Raw genomic sequence first — 19,900 nt, forward strand, 5'->3', positions numbered from 1 at the left:
GGGACAATGATAGGTTCCTGAGGTGGACAGTCGGGCCTGTGGAGGAAGACGTCAGTTAGACAGAGTGCTAAGACGTATGGTCGGTTGAGATGAAGAGGCAACACACAACTTAGATGGCTATTCTGAGAATAGAGCGGCACAAAGAGGAAGGAGGAGGAACAATCACACACTTCAAAGAAGAAGAAAGGTTGAACTGCAAAGAAAGCAAGAACAGAATGGTATAAAGAAGAAGAAGAAGGTAAGCAAGTGCATGTGATTGTTAAGCTTGGAGAACAAGAGTAAACCTGATCAACTCAGGGCAGGAGACGACGATATTTATGTTGTCGGCGCTCCTGACAAAACTCTGTCTTCCCAAGCTAGAAACAATCAACATCTAACTATGAACAAAAGATAAGTCTCGTGTAAACAAGACGTAACAGGTTCGTAACAATCGAACCAGATAACAACCCCCACCTAAGCACGCAATGGCAATTGCAACAAGAAAACTCCGCAGCAGCAGAACAACGTCTATCAGAGCACCCGTGCTCAGCACATCCCACGACAACCTCATATCCGTTGATCAACTCACGATCTACACAGACCAACCTGTGCCATAAGCGCATCTTCATAGGTCGCCGACCTTCGGCGTTGTGGAAAAGAAGAGTGGGGTAGGTCTCATGCATAACCCTTAGCATGAGCAGTGTCAGGATGGCTATTCATGACAGTAGCCCCCCTTTTTATGACTGATTTCCACAGCAGTACTAAGATCGTCTGGCGTTAGGCATCCTCTTGTAGAATTCTGCAACCTTCTCAGGTGCATTGGCTAAATGGTCCAGAGGTTCCCAGGAGGGTCCATCATGTTCATAGCCCTCCCAAACTACTTGATATTGCAGAGGGCCACGCGAAGACACGCCTATAATTTCCTTGACCACAAATTCTTCCTCGCCATCTACTATGACGGGAGGAGGAGGAGGGTTTTTCTGGCCAGGAAGAGGATCCGACGCACATGGTTCCAGCAGACAAACGTGGAAGACGGGATGAACCTTCATAGTGGCAGGGAGTGCCAACTCGTAGGCATGCGAAGACACCTTCCGTAGAATCTTAAATGGGCCAAGCTTCTTGAAGTCCAACTTCTTTGAAGGACGAGTAGTTCGAATATTTCTACTCAAAAGCCACACTAAGTCCCCTTCTCGAAGGAGAGGGGCGGAAGATTTGTGTCGATTCGCGTACTCGGTCATCCGCTCACGGCTCCACGTAATTTCAGTCTTTAAAAACTGACAAATGTTGTCAAGCTCTTTAACAAAGTTCCGCAACGGGCCTTTTTCCACAGAGACTGGGAGCGACTCACGCCCACTTCTGGGGTGAAACCCGTGGTTCGCAAAGAAGGGCGTCAGCATAGTAGAACTGGACTCGGAGTCATTGTAAGAGAACTCCGCCAAGGGCAAAAGATCAGCCCAATTGTCCTGTCTATAGTTGGTGTAACCCCGCAGGTATTGCTCCAAAATAGAGTTCACACGCTCAGTCTGACCATCGGTCTGAGGGTGGAACGCAGTACTCAGATTTTGCTTTATGCCCAACAGTTTGGCTAAAGCCTTGGAAAAAGCCGACGTAAACAGACTACCCCTGTCGGACACAATGTCCAATGGCAGACCGTGGAGCCTATACACTGCTGACAAATAGAGCTTAGCAAAACCTGCAGCATCCAGCGAGGAATCGCAAGGTATAAAGTGAGCCATTTTGCTAAGCCTATCGATGACAACGAGAATCATGTCAAAAGAATTGGAGACCGGCAAGCCGGTGATAAAATCAAGGGACACAGATGTCCACCGAGCTTGCGGAATGGTCAGAGGTTTCAGTAGACCGTAGGGACTATGTCGCGCGGACTTGATCCGTTGGCAGACCTCACAATTTCGGATGTACCGGATGACATCACGACGCATCCCGGGCCACCAGTATTCCCGAACAAGAAGTTCAAAAGTGTTCTTTTGTCCAGGGTGTCCGCTAGGCATAATATCATGACAATTCTTCAATGCACGAACTCGTAGATCCTCGTTCGGCAAATATAGAAGGTCGTTGACAAACAAAAGACCGTCATTGTCAAGCCTGCAGACACTGAGGTCCACATCTGGAGGTTTGGTCGACTGGCCTCGAAGAGCAGAAATAACATCAAGAGCCCACTTGTCCGTGGATAGCGCGATTTTTACCTCGTCTACCAAAGACATGGTACCAATAAAATTTTCAGGGGGAATAATAGGAGCACACAGCTCTTTATCCTCCTCAGAAGAAGAAGAAACGAGGTCTTCGTAGCGTCTGGTCAGGGCATCAGCTCTAGAATTCAAGGAGCCAGGCCTATAAGTGATGACATAACGGTACTCGCTCAGTTCCATAGCCCACCTCGCTTGCCGTCTGTTCATGGCCGGAATTTGCTTAAGAACGGCTAAATTCCGATGGTCCGTCAATACCAGAACAGGTTTTTCCAGACTTTCAACCATGAATCGCCACGACTTTAGAGACTCCACAATGGCTAACAACTCCTTGTCACCTACGCCGTAGTTACACTGGGCAGGATTCATTTTTTGAGAGAAATAGGCCACGGGGTGTAGTAGAAGCCCCTTGTCAGTCGGGTGGTATTGAGACATGACGGCAGATATTACACGGTCAGACGCGTCTGTTTCAATAACAGTGTCCAACAGGTAATCAAAGTGCTTGAGGATAGGTTCAGAGCAGAAAAGGTCCTTCAGGGTGTGAAATGCTGCCTCACATTCAGAGGACCAGACAAAAGATTGCGTCTTTTTAGTCAACTCGAAGAGAGGTGTGCAGATTCTAGAGAAGTCACGGATGAACCTCCTATAGAAATTGGCAAAACCCAAAAAGGACTGGACTCCCTTAACAGTTCGGGGAGCCTCCCACTCACGGACAGCCGCAACTTTAGCGGGGTCCATCTTCAGAGCATCGGCTGAAATAACAAAGCCAACAAAGGTAGTTTCAGTCTTGTCGAATTCGCATTTTTCACCCTTGACAAACAGACTGGCCTGCGCTAATTTTAGCAGGACTTTGCGCACATGAACATCATGTTCCTCTTGGTTCAGAGAGAACACCAGGATATCATCCAAGTAACAGACACAGAATATGTCCAAATACTCCGACAAGACCTCGCTGACATATTTCTGACACGTGGCAGGAGCATTGGTGAGCCCAAACGGCATCACATTGTACTCAAAAATGCCATATCGAGTTCTGAAAGCTGTCTTGTATTCATCACCTTTCTTGATGCGAATCAAGTGGTACGCAGCTCTCAGATCCAGCTTTGTAAAAATGTTTCCCGTAGCCGCCGTGCGCAGTGATTCATTGATCCGAGGCAGAGGAGTTACGTCTTTGATGGTGATATCATTGACGGCTCGGAAATCAACACAGAATCGTAAACTGCCTGGCTTCCTAGCAAAAAGAATCGGGGAAGCCAGCGGCGAAGAGGAAGAGGAAATAAAGCCTTTAGCAAGCATGCCATCTAGATATTTTTTGACAGCCTGCAACTCGAGTGGAGTCATATCGTACAGCGGGGCCTTGGGGTATTTCGCATCGGGAACGAAGTTAATCGCATGATCAATGTCCCGGTGAGGTGGTAGTTGATCAGCACCTTCTCGAGAGAACAGAGGAAGTAGGTCATGGTATTTCTTCGGGATGCGTTCAAGGAGCCGTGCATGCTCTTGTTCCGGAGTTAGGTCCTCCTGATTGAGATAATCCAGGACTTCCTGAGCGGTGACACGATAAATCTGTAGTTTCTCAGCTTTGGCAAAGCGATGCAAAGCCTGAGACGACACCGTCACACAGGAACAAGACACAGCTGACGATTGTGCAATAAAAGAAGGAAGGGGTGAAGTGGCTGAAGCAGGAGCAGATCCCTCAATCTGACTGCCAGCGGTAGAAGCAATATTTTTGTCGTTTTTTGTATAAGAAAAATCAAACGAAGCGCCAGAATCAGTAGAAGCAGTCGAAACAGAAGAAGAAGAAGAAGAAGAATCAGAAGCTGCCACAGCATTGCCATCGGCGGTAGAAGTAACCGATATCTTGAGCGTATTGGAAGGCCAAGAAATTTCCGGGTTATGGGCGTCGAGCCAGCATTTCCCCAGGATGATGTGGTAGCCCCCAAGCTTCGTGATTTGAAAAACCAAAGTTTCTGAATAATTAGGAAAAGAGAGGGACAAAGGAACTTGGTGGGTCACTTTACCCGCAGCAGTTTCACTACCATCAACAACATGGAGCGACTCGGCTCTGGCCTTGAGAACAGTAGGAATCTGATGCCTTGCTATAAATTCAGAATCCACAAAACAAGTTGTTGATCCCGAATCCACCATAGCGTAGGCCTCAATGGAATTATTCACTGTCACAGGAATAACCAGAGGGGGAGAGTTACCATAATCGATAGCATTATCAAGAGAACAAGTGCTGATTCTCAAGAGACCCTCATCAGCAGCGTCAGGGCTAGCCAGGACCAGAGGGGAATGGGTCGGTAGCCCTTCTAGTTTTTTGACGCATCAGGCGCAGGGGCCGTCGAGGGAGCCCGGGTAGAAGTGGAGGGAGAAGGGACAGTAGCTGCGCGAAGAGCAAGGTTGTTTTTGGGGCAAGCCTTTAGCATGTGGTCCTTTGCGCCACACTTCCAACAAACACCCTTTGCCATTTTGCCGTCAGCAGTCTTACGGAAGGGTAGACCGTTGGCATCGGGACCTGCAGAGGTACCCTTAGCTGGCTTGGTGTTGGGGACAGCTTTTTGGGCGCCAGCATTTCTCGAACGAGAATCTTGCTGAAAGGGGACCACACCAGGAGGCGGTTGGATTTTCCCGTTGTTTCCCCGGGTTCGGTTGTTGATCGTATTGTCCAGCGTGTTGCAGAAATTAGCGAACTGATCAAGCGTTCCCTTAGGGGCAGGATAGGTGTTCCAAGCCAGAGCGTCCTGTATGTGGGGCTTGAGGCCTCGCTGAAATAGTGCAATGGTGAAATCAGCGTCGGCCCAACCGAGTTTCTTCAACAGCGTTGTAAAAGCAGAGTGATAGGCAGTACAAGTACCTGTCTGCTTTAAGTCGAAGATCTGCTGGGTCGCAGTCATGCGCCAGTCAGGGTCATCGAAAGCCTCAGCTAACGATTTCATAAAATCGTCGTACGTTTCAAAGTTCATGTGTCCAGTGGCCGGGTCCATCCGAGGCATGGCCCAATCCAGAGCGCCATCTCTAAGGTAGGAGAAGGCAGTCATCAGCTTGCGCTGCTCCGTGCGGTGGTGCTTGGGTGCAGCAGCAAATTTGACCGCAAGTTGCCTCTGGAACGCCTGGAAGCCTTGCTGATTGCCATCATAGGGCACGACATCAAGATGCTTGTCGGCCTCTTTCAACGGATCGGCATCCTCTTCCCGTTTGACTCGGGGAAGAGACTCAAGGGAGTTGAAGCGGGCTTCAGCGCCAGCCTGGAACGCAGCCCAGTAAACCTGAGCCGCATCAGGAACAGAGCCAACGGGGATGGGCGGGGCACCATCGTCGGTGCGCAGACCAGACATGTAAGCCGCCACAATAGCCATTTTGATCTCAGCACTGAACTCCCTAGGAAGGGCACCGAGATGCCAGTTCTCAGGAGTTCGGTCAGGAATCGACAGGAGGAACGTATTGAGATGCTCGATCATTTCGCGAGTGAGGGCCATTGCGAGTTGAAACGTAATAGAGAGGGAAAAATAAATGAGGAGAGAAAAAAGTGCCAAAGAGAGCCAAAGTTGTAATAGCGTCGGGTCTTCAAATGAAGCTTAACAAAATATTACGGATAGGGCCCGAAGAAAGGATTAGGGTTCCGGGTACAGCCAACGACTCGGGACAATGATAGGTTCCTGAGGTGGACAGTCGGGCCTGTGGAGGAAGACGTCAGTTAGACAGAGTGCTAAGACGTATGGTCGGTTGAGATGAAGAGGCAACACACAACTTAGATGGCTATTCTGAGAATAGAGCGGCACAAAGAGGAAGGAGGAGGAACAATCACACACTTCAAAGAAGAAGAAAGGTTGAACTGCAAAGAAAGCAAGAACAGAATGGTATAAAGAAGAAGAAGAAGGTAAGCAAGTGCATGTGATTGTTAAGCTTGGAGAACAAGAGTAAACCTGATCAACTCAGGGCAGGAGACGACGATATTTATGTTGTCGGCGCTCCTGACAAAACTCTGTCTTCCCAAGCTAGAAACAATCAACATCTAACTATGAACAAAAGATAAGTCTCGTGTAAACAAGACGTAACTGTTACGGGTTGAGAACCCGTGGTTGGATCAGACAGAGCTGATCCAGTGCTTTCGAATGCAGGTCGTTTCACCGAATTTGGACAAGGTTTCGGATGAACTTCGGCAACTCTTCGGAGGCTTCGGAGAGCTCGGACCGGGTCGGACTTGAGGTCCGTGGGTAGGATTCGCCTAATCCGGCAGGATGCAAAAAAGGTCCGAAGTGTTCCGAGGGAAACTGAGGGATTCCGACGGGATCGGAGTTAACCTCGAGTTATCGCCGAAAACTCGGACATAAGGAGCTCACGGAGGGATATTGAGCCGATCGGGAACTTGCATTTGTAAGCACAAAAATGTCTATATAGTAGACCCAAATCCGCTGTTTAGTTTAGTCTTTCTTCTTCCTTTTTCTCTCCATCAAAAGATAATAAACAGCATTCTGGTCATAACTGCAAGACTCTCTTGTACTTAGTGAACCGCTCACATATTATCTTTTGATCCTTTATTGTTTCTTAGAAGTTTGTGAGGAAACTTCATTGCCCCCTATTGTTTCTTAGAAGTTTGTGAGGAAACTTCATTGCCCCCTATTGTTTCTTAGAAGTTTGTGAGGAAACTTCATCACCCCCTATTGTTTCTTAGAAGTTTGTGAGGAAACTTCATCACCCCCTATTGTTTCTTAGAAGTTTGTGAGGAAACTTCATCACCCCCTATTGTTTCTTAGAAGTTTGTGAGGAAACTTCATCACCCCCTATTGTTTCTTAGAAGTTTGTGAGGAAACTTCATCGCCCTCCTACCGCGCCATACTTGACGAATGAAGTACGGCATCACATCAAGCCCCCGCAGTACAAGCCCCGTACAGCCACCCTCGCCCTCATTCTGGTCCGCATCCGAAGACAACGCGTCCCCTATACGCCGTCGAGCCAGAATGAGTAACGACAAGATGGAAGATGTTCTGGCTGGACTTGCGCTTGACCAGCCTGGCCCCTCCCGGCAACAAGCCGAGGCGCCCCCACAGCAGAGTTCAGACACCCCAGGATTGGAGGTGTTCACTCCGGAGCAACTGAGAGTGATCCAGATGTTGCTACGAAGCCAAGTCCTGTTACAGGCAACCGCCCCCCCGGCACCTGCACCTGCCCCGGTAGCCCCTACCCCGGCGCCAGTACGTACCCCGGGCCCCTTCGCCCCGATGATCGACCATCGGTACAACGCAAAATGGCCGGAGTGGGACGGAAAGACAGCGTCGTTCCCGCGATTCTTCAAACAGTTGAAGGCCCGAGCTCAGATCGAATCACAAGTCGTTGGCTCCTCCCAGGCAATTTGCCTAAGTGTTTTCATGGCCATTCCCACAGAGCAACAGGCCAGAGTTGAACAGTGGTTCACTGACGGAGCCACTCATGGTTGGGATTGGGACGCCTACCTTGGCCATATCCATGACCAATTCGAAGACAAGGAGGCTATTCAGAAGGCGGGTCAAAAGCTTTTGACCATGCAGATGGGAAACCATCAGAGTTTTATATCGTTCTTGCAGGATTTCGAGCATCAAGTTGGCCTTTGTGGAGGTTTAGATTGGCCAGACCGTGTGAAGATCATGTACCTGAATTCCGCTATCAACCAAACGTTACAGGTACACCTCACGGCAAAAAACCTCCCCAACGATGATTACCCGCGTTGGGTTGAGAAGGTGAAGACGGTGGCTGGCCGAGTGGAAGCGTTGCCAGGATACCGGTCGAAGGACACGTCCAAGACCTCGACGTGGTACGCGAAAACTAGAGGTGGAGCAAGGTTCGCCGAAGTGGTGACCCCAAGTGTCGCAAATCAGCAGACGCGAATCGACAACGACGGAGACACCATGATGACAGGTGTCAACGCCCTCCAAGGCCGCGCCTCGAACAACTATGGACAACGCCCCCGAAAATCCCGCGCCCCTTGGAGAACCCCGGCGGAGATAGAAACCGCTAGATCCAGCAACGCTTGTTTCCGCTGTCTTGCCAAGGGCCACCGATCCTTCGAATGCCCCAAGTTTGCCCCGGCCCGTGCGCCCGCAAGAGTGAACCGCACGACAATCCAACAAGCCCCCGAATCGATGGATGATGTGGCCGATGACCTTTCCGACGACGAGGAAAAAGAGTAGACTCTGGGAAAAGTCGCCCCCAGGGTCATAAGAAGAAGAGCCCCAACAATTGCGATGTTCCGCTCGATGTATTTAAAGATTTACACTCCACTCCGTTCCTAATTGAAGCATTTATTAACAATTCCTTTTACTGTGATGCTTTATTTGACAGTGGATGCCTTGTAACATCGGCGTTCAACGAGACTTTGGTGAGAAAGAAAGGGCTCCAGCGCATCCCGATAAGAAGACGGGAACTCAAGTTAGCCGAAAACGACGAAAAAAAAAGATGGATCTCAGAGATGGCGTTCTGCGATCTAGATATTGACGGCCGGACAGAAAGAATTTTCGGGTACGTCATCCCGAACCTAGCATACGACATGATTTTGGGAAAACCCTGGATGGAAAGGAATGACGTTGTCTACCTGGCGAAAGAACGAGTCATACGCCTCGGAAGCGAAGAAGATGCCCAAGTTGTGAGAGAAAAAGGATGGCTCGACGCCCATATAACAACCACAAAAGCGAGCATGGTGATGGCATCCGTCTTTGCTGCAGAAATCCGGCGCAGCAAGAAAAAGAATGAAGACATAGAGGTTTTTGCTGCCACCATCGAAGACATCAACAAGGCATTGCAAGTAAAACCTCGTGTTACCCTACAAGAGATCGACAAACGACTGCCTAGCGAACTCAAACACTTGGCAGAAGTGTTTTTAGACGACGAAAAGGACGACCAACCCCCGAACCGCCCCGGAATAGACCACGCTATCAACCTGACGAAAGACAAACAAGGGCGAGAGAACGAAGTCCCGTGGGGTCCCTTGTACAGCATGTCCCGCGACGAGCTGTTAGTCTTACGGAAAACCCTCTCGGACCATCTGGACAGGAATTGGATTCGAGCCAGCAGCTCTCCCGGCGGCGCGCCTGTTCTTTTCGTACGTAAGCCTGGAGGAGGGTTGCGCTTTTGCGTTGACTACCGCGGCATTAACGCCATTACTGAAAAAGACCGATACCCGCTTCCTTTGATCAGTGAGACACTACGAGCGTTGTCTAAGGCGAAGTACTTCACAAAGGTCGATGTTCGTGCCGCTTTCCACAAGATTCGCATAAAAGAGGGAGATGAATGGAAAACGGCCTTCCGCACACGTTTTGGACTTTTTGAATGGCTGGTGACGCCTTTTGGACTCACCGGAGCCCCTGCAACCTTTCAACGGTATATCAATTCAACCCTGCAAGAATATTTGGACGACTTCTGCTCCGCGTATATTGACGACGTCCTGATTTACACCGACGGCACCTACGCAGACCACATGGAAAAAGTTAACCTCGTCATCAAGAAATTGGGAAATGCAGGTCTCCGTTTAGACATCGACAAGTGCGAATTCGCAGTTTTTGAAACAAAGTACCTAGGTTTCATCATCCAAGCAGGCAAAGGTGTCAAAGTCGACCCAGCAAAGGTCGCTGCCATACGAGAATGGACACCACCCACCAATGTCAAGGGCGTTCGAAGTTTTATAGGATTCGCAAATTTTTACCGCCAGTTTATCGATTCCTTCAGCGACGTGGCGGCTCCACTAGTCAGGCTAACGAAGAAAGGCACCGCATGGACCTGGGGCCCAGTCGAAGAACGAGCTTTCGAGACGCTGAAGAACCTTTTTATTACCGCCCCGGTTCTAGCGATGTGGGACGAAGACAGGAAGACGATCGTGGAATGCGACTGTTCTGGATGGGCCCTGGGAGGAACTCTATCCCAAGTGGACGACGAAGGCGAACTGCGCCCAGTAGCATTCTTTTCCAAGAAGCTGTCCCCTGCCGAGGTCAACTATGAGATTCACGACAAAGAGCTCCTGGCAGTTGTGAAGTGCTTGGAAGAGTGGAGGGGCGAATTGAAGAGTCTTGGCGCCCCCTTCAAAATATTGACCGACCACAAGAACCTGCAATACTTTATGACGACACGGAAACTTTCAGAGCGGCAGGTTCGGTGGTCCCAGAAGCTTTCAGAATACGACTTCCAGCTTGAGTTCCGATCAGGAAGCAAAAGTGGTAAACCCGACGCCCTGAGCAGACGAGAACAAGACATTCCTCAAGGCGAAGACGACGACAGGTTAAAATCTCGGATCATGAGACTTGTCAAGGACCATTGGGTGTCACCAGATGCAGCAGTAATGATGACCCCGGCCCACGTTACCCAACCCGCGGACCGGATCCCTAACGGTGCGCAGCTTTTCGCGCAACTCCACCTGCAGGAACTATGGGATACAGCTAAGACGAAGGATTCGGATATTGCACTCATGTACCAAGCGTTGGCCAGTGGCGAACGAAGTTTTCCTCCTACCATCTCGAGAAAAGTCACGATCTCTATAGCGGAATGCGAGTTCGACGAGCGCGGCGCTCTAGTATATCGGCACAAACTGTTCGTGCCTGACTGGGAACCATTGCGAACTGCGCTGATCCAGAAAACACACGACTCACATGTCACAGGACACCCAGGTCGAGACGGCACGCTTGCGATTCTGTCCCGGGAATTCTTTTGGCCTGGCATTTCAAGAGAGGTGCGCCAATTCTGCGCCAATTGTGACGTGTGTGGACGATCCAAAGTATGGCGAGAAAGAAAGAAGGGACTCTTACGACCACTGCCTATCCCTGAACGACCACACTCGGAACTCGGTATCGATTTTATGACGGAACTACCTGCACGAAAGACTGGCGACCCACGATACTTGATGGTCATTGTGGACCGACTTACTGGAGCTGTCAGCTTGGAGGCCATGACAACTATGGCAGCCGAAAAGTGTGCAGAGCGGTTCGTACACTGCCACTGGAAACACCACGGCTTCCCTCACGCCTTAACATCAGACCGTGGAAGCAATTGGACGAGCGAATTTTGGACCAAGTTGTGCGAACTGACAGGGATCGAACAGAGACTGTCAACTGTCTTCCACCCAGAAACCGACGGAGCGACAGAAAGGATGAACCAGGAAGTGTTGGCCTACCTACGAGCATTCATTACTTATTCACAATACGACTGGCCCGACCTGCTACCATCCGCTATGTTAGCAATCAACAACCGAAACACTTCGACAGGAATGAGCCCCTTTTTCCTCACGCACGGCTACCATGTCAGTCCAATTCAGCAGGTCATCGCCGATCAGGCTCTTCACGGAGTTTTGGAGGCCACAGATGCGGAGAAGTTCGTTCAAAAGCTACGCGAAGGTTGGGAACTGGCACAAGCAGCAATGGCCACCCGTCAACAGGAAATGGAAGACCAGGCAAACAGATCACGTGGTGCCCAGGAACGCTTCGAAGTGGGTGACCTTGTATGGTTAAAACTCAAAAATATCAGCACTCCGCAACTGTTGAAGAAGCTTGCTTGGGCCAATGCCAAGTACCGCGTCACGAAAGTGGTTTCTCCCCATGTGGTCGAGCTTGATGTACCAACAAACATCCATCCCCGCTTCCATGTCGACCTCCTTAAACGAGCACCGAACAACCCGTTGCCCTCCCAAGAAACAGACGATGCCCAGCCTCCACACATTGAAGAGAACGACTACGGCGAGCCTGAATTTTTAGTCGAACAAATCCTGAGAAGTCGACGAAGACGCATTGGAAGGGGATTTCGAAGAGAACTACTCGTTAAATGGGTTGGATACGCAGAGCCCGATTGGAGACCACGAGCCGATTTTGAGGAGACTGAAGCACTGGACGCCTTTGAAGCGAAGTTTGGAGACGACGATGACGTTGGTGAACCAGAAGCCGGTGCGAGGACAGGGCCGCCCACACAGAGGAGAAGAGGGGGGTAATGTTACGGGTTGAGAACCCGTGGTTGGATCAGACAGAGCTGATCCAGTGCTTTCGAATGCAGGTCGTTTCACCGAATTTGGACAAGGTTTCGGATGAACTTCGGCAACTCTTCGGAGGCTTCGGAGAGCTCGGACCGGGTCGGACTTGAGGTCCGTGGGTAGGATTCGCCTAATCCGGCAGGATGCAAAAAGGTCCGAAGTGTTCCGAGGGAAACTGAGGGATTCTGACGGGATCGGAGCTAACCTCGAGTTATCGCCGAAAACTCGGACATAAGGAGCTCACGGAGGGATATTGAGCCGATCGGGAACTTGCATTTGTAAGCACAAAAATGTCTATATAGTAGACCCAAATCCGCTGTTTAGTTTAGTCTTTCTTCTTCCTTTTTCTCTCCATCAAAAGATAATAAACAGCATTCTGGTCATAACTGCAAGACTCTCTTGTACTTAGTGAACCGCTCACACCCGTGCACATAAAAGTGGGTCCCGACCCCTGTGACACAAAAAGTGGGTCGCACCCTGGTCGACTAAAAGTGGGTCCACAAACCCTAACCCGAAAGTGGACCCAACTTCAAATCACACAAAAAGTGGGTCAACATGGATCAGCCCAAAGATGATCCAACGTCGGGTCCACGACCCGTAACACTCAGCCTTTTGGGTCCGTGCCTGGACGTGCTGTTTAAACGAAAGTCTGTTGTCGAAATGGAAACCTAGCCACTTGACCATCTTTTGGGGACGCACAGTGACATCACCTACTCGGACAGTTTGGGAGGCCCATTTTGCAGCATCGGTGTAGTGGATCAGCTCAGTTTTGCTCTCTTCAAACTCAATGCCGTAGTCGCGAGCCTTGGCCCGCAGCTCCGTCACGAGTTCTTCGAGAAGCGCCGCTGAACGCCTCGGGCTTTTGGACGCCACGGTTACGCTGAAGTCGTCTATATACGACAGCTGAAGTTGTGGTGTGTCGCCGGCCACCCGAGCCACTATATGCCGAGCATACAACAGGAAGAGTAGAGGACTGATGGGGGAACCTTGGGGGATGCCGATGTTAACCGGGGTCATCGGGAACGGCTGACCCTCGATGTGCAGGCCGACAGTACGGTCCTGGAGGAACGAAGCAACCCATTTTCGGAACACCAGGGGAAGACCGAGCTCACGTAAGCTGCGCATCAAGCAGGGCTTTGACACGTGGTCGAAAGCGCCCTTGACGTCAAGGAAGAGAGTGCTTGGAACGAGCTTCATCTCCTTGACCTTCTGCAGGTGGCTGACGTATACGAGAGCGGCGTCCATGGCTGAACGCTGTTTGCGGCCTCCCAGTTGAGTGTCGTCTAGAAGCGAGCTGTCATGGCAATTGGCGAGGTACCCTAAGCGGGTCGCAAAGACTTTCTCGAGCACTTTGCCTAGACAGTTGAGCAGTGAGATGATGCGGTAGGACTTTACGACTGAATAATCAGCCTTTCCGTCTTTCGCGAGCACAATCCCAGTAGCTTGCTTCCAGAGTGTGGGGTGTATTCCGAGGCGAGACAGGGCTTTGTAGACGGAGAGAAAGGGCGCGGGATGGGCCTCAAAGGCGATCTGGATGATCTTGGCGTTCATGCCGTCGGGCCCGGGGGCCTTCTTGGCGTTGGCGGACATGATTGCCTCCTTGATCTCGTGGTCTGTAAGGTCAGGCCAGGGGTATATGCTTCGGTCGGTGTCGTTCTTTTTTTTTTTTTTTTATTCATTACTCGCATGGAACCTGACAGGGTTATGGCGAGGTGTATATTAATACTATACACGAATCAAGGTTTAACGGAATCTCAAACAAGCTAGCTACTACACATAATATACTCCAAACCCCTGGCAGGGAGGCAGTTACATCTAAGATCCCACAAATATAATCCCCAAGTTATGACAGAAAGGAAATACATGAATAGCTTTTGGTATGAATTTCCAACGAGCAGCACTAACCCCAAGTGCCCCAGTCAAGGTTGACTGCTCGTAGAAAATTGGCGTCATGTTAGGGTCTGGGAGACCCGGGTCAAGGCTTTGCCTGATTGCCCGAGTTGAAGCCGATGTGGCTTGAGCAACGGTGGTTCGAGTGTCGGTGGTCCGAGTCCGCAAAGGCCCGACTACTGACGGTCCGAATACAAGTGGCCCAACCGGCCTTGATCCGAACGCCCGATGACTCACCACGTTTGGGTCAATCAGGTAGGCCTCAGTTGTTCTACCCAGGCAGTATAAAGAGCTGCTGCTCTCTCCTAGTTTTAGTTAGTTCTTTCTTCTTCTCTCCATCGCAATATATCTGTTTCTGCCCTTCTACGTCCTTTTACGACTTGGCCCCTTACATCATATTGCGATCTTCTTTTTCGCTACAGCCCTACAGTTCTACAGTTCTACAGTTCTTTACAGCCACAGGTACAGATACAGCTTTTACAGATTGCATTGCCCCTACAGTTCTCAACAGTCTTATCGTTTATTTTCCCCAAACCCGTTATCAATCTTCATCACACATTATTTTTTACTGTTACACAAACTCTCAACATGAGTGGCCGCACCACCGACGACATGCGGGCCGCTTACGCAAGCTCCCCTGTCCCCAGTGTCGACAGCACTGAGGACAAATATGCTCAACGGTTCGCCAAGCTGGAGAGCAAGTTTGCCAAGATGCTGGCTATGCTGGAGAACCAGAGCGAAGCCGCCCAGCAGGCAGCCGCCCAAACCCAAGCCTCCCAAGCAGCGCTTGCTACCGCCACCGCTGCTGCTGCCGCCGCCGCCTCAGCGGCTGGTAACGAGAATGGTCGCGCAAAACTGCGCTACAAGATTCCCTCGCTGAGTTCCACCGAGCCCGAGGAATTTGACGCCTGGTTCGACCAGGTCCTGGAAATATGGCACTGCGAGCGTGGCCATGTGGCCGACCGAGACTTCATCGTCTCGATCTATGCCCAGGCCGAGGGTTTGGCCCGCAGCCGCATGCGGTCAATCAAGACCCGACTAACAGACGACGGCCCCGTTTCCTGCGACCAGTTCCTTCAAGAGCTGCAGAGAGCGTTTGAGGACAAAGTTGCCGTAGATAAGGCACAAGACCAGCTCTCGCGGTTAAAGCAGAGAGGCAGAAGGATCGAGGTCCATCTGCAGGAGTTTGAGGACCTGCTGACCCGCGCCAAAGCTCTGGACGCGGCGGACTCACAGAAGATTAGGTGGCTGAAGGACAGCCTCGACACGCCCATTCGGGAATACGTGGCGAACTCGTTCCCTCCCCGGGTCTTCTCGGAGTACTTAGACCGGGTCGTGTTAGCTGCCGAGGAACTGCGGCAGCGTAAGCTCGATGCCGAGTCGACTTCTGGCCGCCGCTCCGGTTATTACCCGTCCGCCCCCGCTGCCCACCGCCATCCCGACGCCATGGACTGGGAACGAACCCGTCGCGTTGCCCCCCAGCCTACTCGTGCGCCTGCTGCCCGCCGCACTGCCCGCTGGGCGAGTGAAGAGGAACGAGAGAGACGTCGTCGCGCTGGCCTCTGCATCCGCTGTGGCGCCTCAGGTCACTTTGTACGGGAATGCCCCTACGATGTGCCTCCCAACCGGAACGCGCCTCCTGCCCGTGTCCGCGGTGTACACGTGCCCACGCCGCCGCAGCTAGACGATGACCTGGATGCCGATTTCGGTGTCGTACAGTTGCCCACTGCTCAGTCGGAAAACTGAGACCCTCCGGTGACAGTCGCCCCCGGAGGGGTAAGAACAAGAAGGGAACGTCCCCTTTGCTTGTGAGAGGCTCCTTATCTGTTGACGTTGTAATCAACGGCTCTCACAACTCAGTAGCTTTAGTCGATACCGGAAATACAGTCTCCTTGATCATATCCCAGGCCCTCGTGAAACGATTGAAACTGTAAGGCTTTACGGTCTAAAGGAGAACGCTTTTAGAACAGCAGAAATAAATTAAGAAACAGATAAAGAGAAAAGACTAATGTACAAGAAAACGGGCGGAAACAACACTATCTATATACACGCGGTAGAGGCATGACGCGTACCCTTGACAACGGCGGTGTGCACACGGGTTTGGCAGGCGGTGAGTAACGGCGGTATGCAAGGCGGTGTGGACGGCGGTGTAAACGGCGGTGAGGGCGGAGCCTGAGCCTACCTCGATCCATAGATCGTTACAATCGCCTCCTCCTCCCTCTCCTCCGGGGGACTACTGGCAACTTCCAGGGGCACTCGTGGGTCTGCTCGTATCTCTCAAGGGCTGCTGTGTCTTTGACGTGTGACAAGGGTTCCCACGTTGGCTCTGCCCATCCAGTCCACTGGACGAGCACTTTGTGACGTTTGTCGACGACCTTGTGTCGTAGGATCTCGTCGACAAGATACTCGCCAGCCACTAAATCGCCGGAGGCTTCTTCGGGCGCGATTGCAGGTGGTTCCGGGTTGGCTAGGACTTGGGAAGGCAGAGGGTCATCACGGGCGCGGCGGACAAGACTCACGTGGAAGACGGGGTGGATACCGGTGGGCGTGTCGAGTTTTACGGCGTGTGTGCCAACGATTTGGATCACGCGGTACGGCAAGGCAAGCCAGTCGAGTGTCTTGGAGGGGCGGATGGTGCGCACGTTGCGCAGACGCAGGTAGACTCGGTCGCCGACTTTGAAAGCTTCCGCTGCCTGGCGTCCCCGGTTGGCATGTCGTTCCTGTGTTTCGAGGGCGACAGCCATGGAGGCTTGGGCGAACGCGGTTGCGTCGCGGTGCTTGGCGAGCCAGTTGTGGCCGGCAGTGGCGGGGGAGACGGTGGAGCCTGGTTCGTGGTCGGTAGTCAAGTCGAGGGGGTCAATGTTGTAACCGTGGGTAAAGAAAAACGGGGAAAGGCCAGTGGCAGTAGCGGTGCGATTGTTCAGGGCGACCTGGGCTTGGGGGAGAAGTGCAGCCCAGTCGTCTTGCAGGAAAGCGGTGAAGGCACGAAGGTAAGTCTCGATCTCTTGGTTGGAACGCTCTTGGGCGCCGTCGGTCTCGGGGTGAAACGCGGTGGAGAGGCGGCGGGTGATGGAGAGTTGGCGACAGACTTCTGTCCAGAATAAACCGGTGAACTGAGGGCCTCGGTCGGAAGTGATGGCGCGAGGTAGGCCGTGGTGAGCAAAGACATGGGTTATAAAGGCTCTGGCAACATCTGGGGCAGTGTAAGATTGCATCGGTATCAAGATTTTACTCTTCGACAGCCGATCGGTGATTCCCAAAATTGTAGTGCAGCCTTCGGACTCAGGGAGACCGACGATGAAATCCATGGCGAGTTCTTGCCAGGCACGGTCCGGGACGGGCAGGGGCTTCAGGAGGCCACGCTTCTGGTCGCGCCAAATCTTGCTTTTACCGCAAGTGTCGCAATTACCAACGAAGCGGCGGACATCGTCAGAGAGGCCAGGCCAAGCGTAGGAGCGGCTGACTAGATCACGGGTTGCTGATCCTCCAGGGTGACCGGTAAGCGTGGAGTCATGGACTTGCTGGATGATACGAGTGCGGAGGGGCTCGTAGTACGGGATCCACAGGCGGTCACGCCAGAGGAGACGGGTGGCGGAGTCGAGGGTACACTCGCTGATCTGCCAAGGAAGGCCCCACTCGTTGGGGAACGAGCGGGCTTGTTCTTGGACAGCTTGTCGCGCTTGCCAATAACGTTCGTTACGGGTAAGTGCCGAGTGCCAGAGGGTCTGGAGTTCCGGGTCAGCAAAAGGGGCATCTAGGGCAGCGTGGTCGAGGGTCAGGGTTCCTTCAGGGTCTTTGTCAGGCTCTTTAGCCCAAACGGCGGCGGCAATGACGAAGTCGGGCCCGTCAGGGCGCAGAACTTGGTGGACACGGGACTGGAGGCGTTCATCGGAGAGGTCTTGGGGCAGGTCTTGGTCGCGGCGGGAAAGGGCATCGGAGGTCACTTGAGTAACGCCGGGTCGATGAATTAACCGAAAGTCGAACTCGGACAATTCATGGGCCCAGCGGCGTTGGCGTTCTGACAGGGTTCTTTGCTTCTGGAAGTACAAAAGGTTCTGGTGGTCGGTGTGTACTTCGAACGGGATGCCAGCGAGGTAGGAGCGCCAAGCGCGGAGGCAGGAGTGGATGGCCAACATTTCCTTATCGTGGATAGGGTAGTTGACTTCCGCTGGGCTGAGCTTTCGCGAGAAGTAAGCAACAGGACGCCAAAGAGAATCAGCACCTTGCTGTCTGAGGGAACCTCCCAGGGCCCAGCCGGAAGCATCGGCTTCAACGATGGTGGGGAGGTCAGGGTCAAAGGTGGCAAGGAGCGGGGCAGAGACAAGGGCCTTCTTCAAAGCTTCAAACGAACGGAGTTGTTCGTCTTCCCACTTGAAGGGTTGGTCCTTCTTGGTCAGCAGAGTCAGGGGAGCAGCGACGGTGGAGTATTCGGGGACAAAACAGCGGTAGAAGTTGGCAAACCCAAGAAAACTACGGACTCCGCGGACAGACGTGGGAGCCTCCCATTCCTGGATGGCTTTGACTTTGTCTGGGTCTGCACGGATGCCGGAGCCGGGTTCAACAATGAAGCCGAGGTACTTGATGGACGGGGATTCGAATTCACTTTTGTCCCAATCAAGTTGCAGGCCAGCATCTCCAAGAGCGCGGATGATCTGACGGACAAGGTCACGGTGGTGTTCGTGGGAGTCAGAGCTGTAAATCACTACATCATCGAGGTAAGCGGAGCAGGATATTCCAAGCCAGCGGGAGAGAACATGGTTGATGAAACGTTGGAACGCAGCAGGAGCACCAGTGAGACCGAAAGGGGTGACCAGCCATTCATACGCGCCGAGGTGGGTGCGGAAGGCCGTGTAGGCTTCACTGCCTTCTTTAAGACGGAGGCGATGGAAAGCAGAGATGACGTCAACTTTGGAAACGTACTTGGCAGCAGCAATATCACGGAGGGTGTCGTTGATCAGTGGTAACGGGTAACCATCCTTCTCCGTGACGCTGTTCAGGGCACGGTAGTCTACGCAAAAACGAAGACCACCACCAGGTTTCTTCACGAAGATGACGGGGGCACCGCCTTCAGCACTACTAGCTCGGATAAAGCCAGCGTCCAGCAGGTCGTAGAGGGTTTTCCGGAGGAGCAGCAGTTCTTCTCGGCTCATTGAGTACAGAGGACACGAGGGCGGGGACAAGCCTGGTTTAAGGCGGATCTCTGTATCAATTCCAGGGCGGTTCGGGGGAAGCTCAGAAGCTTTCTTCCTATCGAAGGCGTCGATGACGGGAAGAAGCCACTCGGGACAGTTGGCACGGGGGTCGGTGTAGATCTTGGCTTTGAGAGCTTTCTCAATGTCATGGAGCGTGGCGGAGAAAATGCGGACATTGGGAGAGCGTCGGGCTCTCAACTGGAAGGCACGGATGGCGCGGGCGGAGACGGGGAGAACGTTGGGGTCAGCGGTGGTTGTAGTCAGGCGAAGAGGCGTGGGCAGGCGGATGAATACTTCGTTTTGCGCGGGGCGAAGGGAAGCATCGTGTTTGGCAATCCATCCTTGACCGAGGATAAGGTCTTCAGACTGACCGGGGACGATGTAGGCGTAGAGTTTCTCGTCCAATCCTCCGAGACCAAGATCGAAGACAGCAACTTGGTCTATGACGGGTGGATTTCGGTCATCAACTACTTGAGCAATTGGACGAGGGCAGATGGGCAGGATGGCAGCGTGGGCGCGGGTAGCGGTGCGCGGAGAGACAGTGGCAAGACACAGGCAACCGGAGTCGACGAAGGCAGAGGTAGAACAAGTTTTATTTAGAACAACATCTATATAAGTACCCCTAGCCCCCATTTCCTCCCGAGCGATCTTCTCTC

General features: G+C 52.3%; 7 protein-coding genes across 7 annotated transcripts; 3 read left to right on the forward strand and 4 right to left on the reverse strand.

Moving 5' to 3' along the window:
* Nucleotides 1–740: 740 nt before the first annotated feature.
* BROUX77_006220 (uncharacterized protein) lies at nt 741–4,331 on the reverse strand (the record flags this gene model as incomplete). The annotated part of the gene is made up of 1 exon (XM_073751181.1): nt 741–4,331. The coding sequence occupies one exon, from the start codon at nt 4,329–4,331 to the stop codon at nt 741–743; it is 3,591 nt and encodes a 1,196-aa protein (XP_073603289.1).
* A 164-nt stretch (nt 4,332–4,495) lies between these two features.
* On the reverse strand, nt 4,496–5,662 carry BROUX77_006221 (uncharacterized protein; the record flags this gene model as incomplete). Its single annotated transcript, XM_073751182.1, has 1 exon — nt 4,496–5,662. The coding sequence occupies one exon, from the start codon at nt 5,660–5,662 to the stop codon at nt 4,496–4,498; it is 1,167 nt and encodes a 388-aa protein (XP_073603290.1).
* Nucleotides 5,663–7,030: 1,368 nt separating this feature from the next.
* On the forward strand, nt 7,031–8,350 carry BROUX77_006222 (uncharacterized protein; the record flags this gene model as incomplete). The annotated part of the gene is made up of 1 exon (XM_073751183.1): nt 7,031–8,350. One exon carries the CDS (start codon nt 7,031–7,033, stop codon nt 8,348–8,350), a length of 1,320 nt encoding a protein of 439 aa, XP_073603291.1.
* A 503-nt stretch (nt 8,351–8,853) lies between these two features.
* BROUX77_006223 (uncharacterized protein) lies at nt 8,854–12,123 on the forward strand (the record flags this gene model as incomplete). The annotated part of the gene is made up of 1 exon (XM_073751184.1): nt 8,854–12,123. The coding sequence occupies one exon, from the start codon at nt 8,854–8,856 to the stop codon at nt 12,121–12,123; it is 3,270 nt and encodes a 1,089-aa protein (XP_073603292.1).
* A 573-nt stretch (nt 12,124–12,696) lies between these two features.
* Nucleotides 12,697–13,752, reverse strand: BROUX77_006224 (uncharacterized protein; the record flags this gene model as incomplete). The annotated part of the gene is made up of 1 exon (XM_073751185.1): nt 12,697–13,752. One exon carries the CDS (start codon nt 13,750–13,752, stop codon nt 12,697–12,699), a length of 1,056 nt encoding a protein of 351 aa, XP_073603293.1.
* An 888-nt stretch (nt 13,753–14,640) lies between these two features.
* Nucleotides 14,641–15,798, forward strand: BROUX77_006225 (uncharacterized protein; the record flags this gene model as incomplete). The annotated part of the gene is made up of 1 exon (XM_073751186.1): nt 14,641–15,798. One exon carries the CDS (start codon nt 14,641–14,643, stop codon nt 15,796–15,798), a length of 1,158 nt encoding a protein of 385 aa, XP_073603294.1.
* Nucleotides 15,799–16,250: 452 nt separating this feature from the next.
* On the reverse strand, nt 16,251–19,877 carry BROUX77_006226 (uncharacterized protein; the record flags this gene model as incomplete). The annotated part of the gene is made up of 1 exon (XM_073751188.1): nt 16,251–19,877. One exon carries the CDS (start codon nt 19,875–19,877, stop codon nt 16,251–16,253), a length of 3,627 nt encoding a protein of 1,208 aa, XP_073603295.1.
* Between the last annotated feature and the right edge of the window lie 23 nt (nt 19,878–19,900).

This window comes from Berkeleyomyces rouxiae (genome assembly GCF_048999995.1).
Source record: "Berkeleyomyces rouxiae strain 22BRR77 chromosome Unknown BrBRR77_ptg000008l, whole genome shotgun sequence".
Classification (NCBI taxonomy): Eukaryota; Fungi; Ascomycota; class Sordariomycetes; order Microascales; family Ceratocystidaceae; genus Berkeleyomyces; species Berkeleyomyces rouxiae.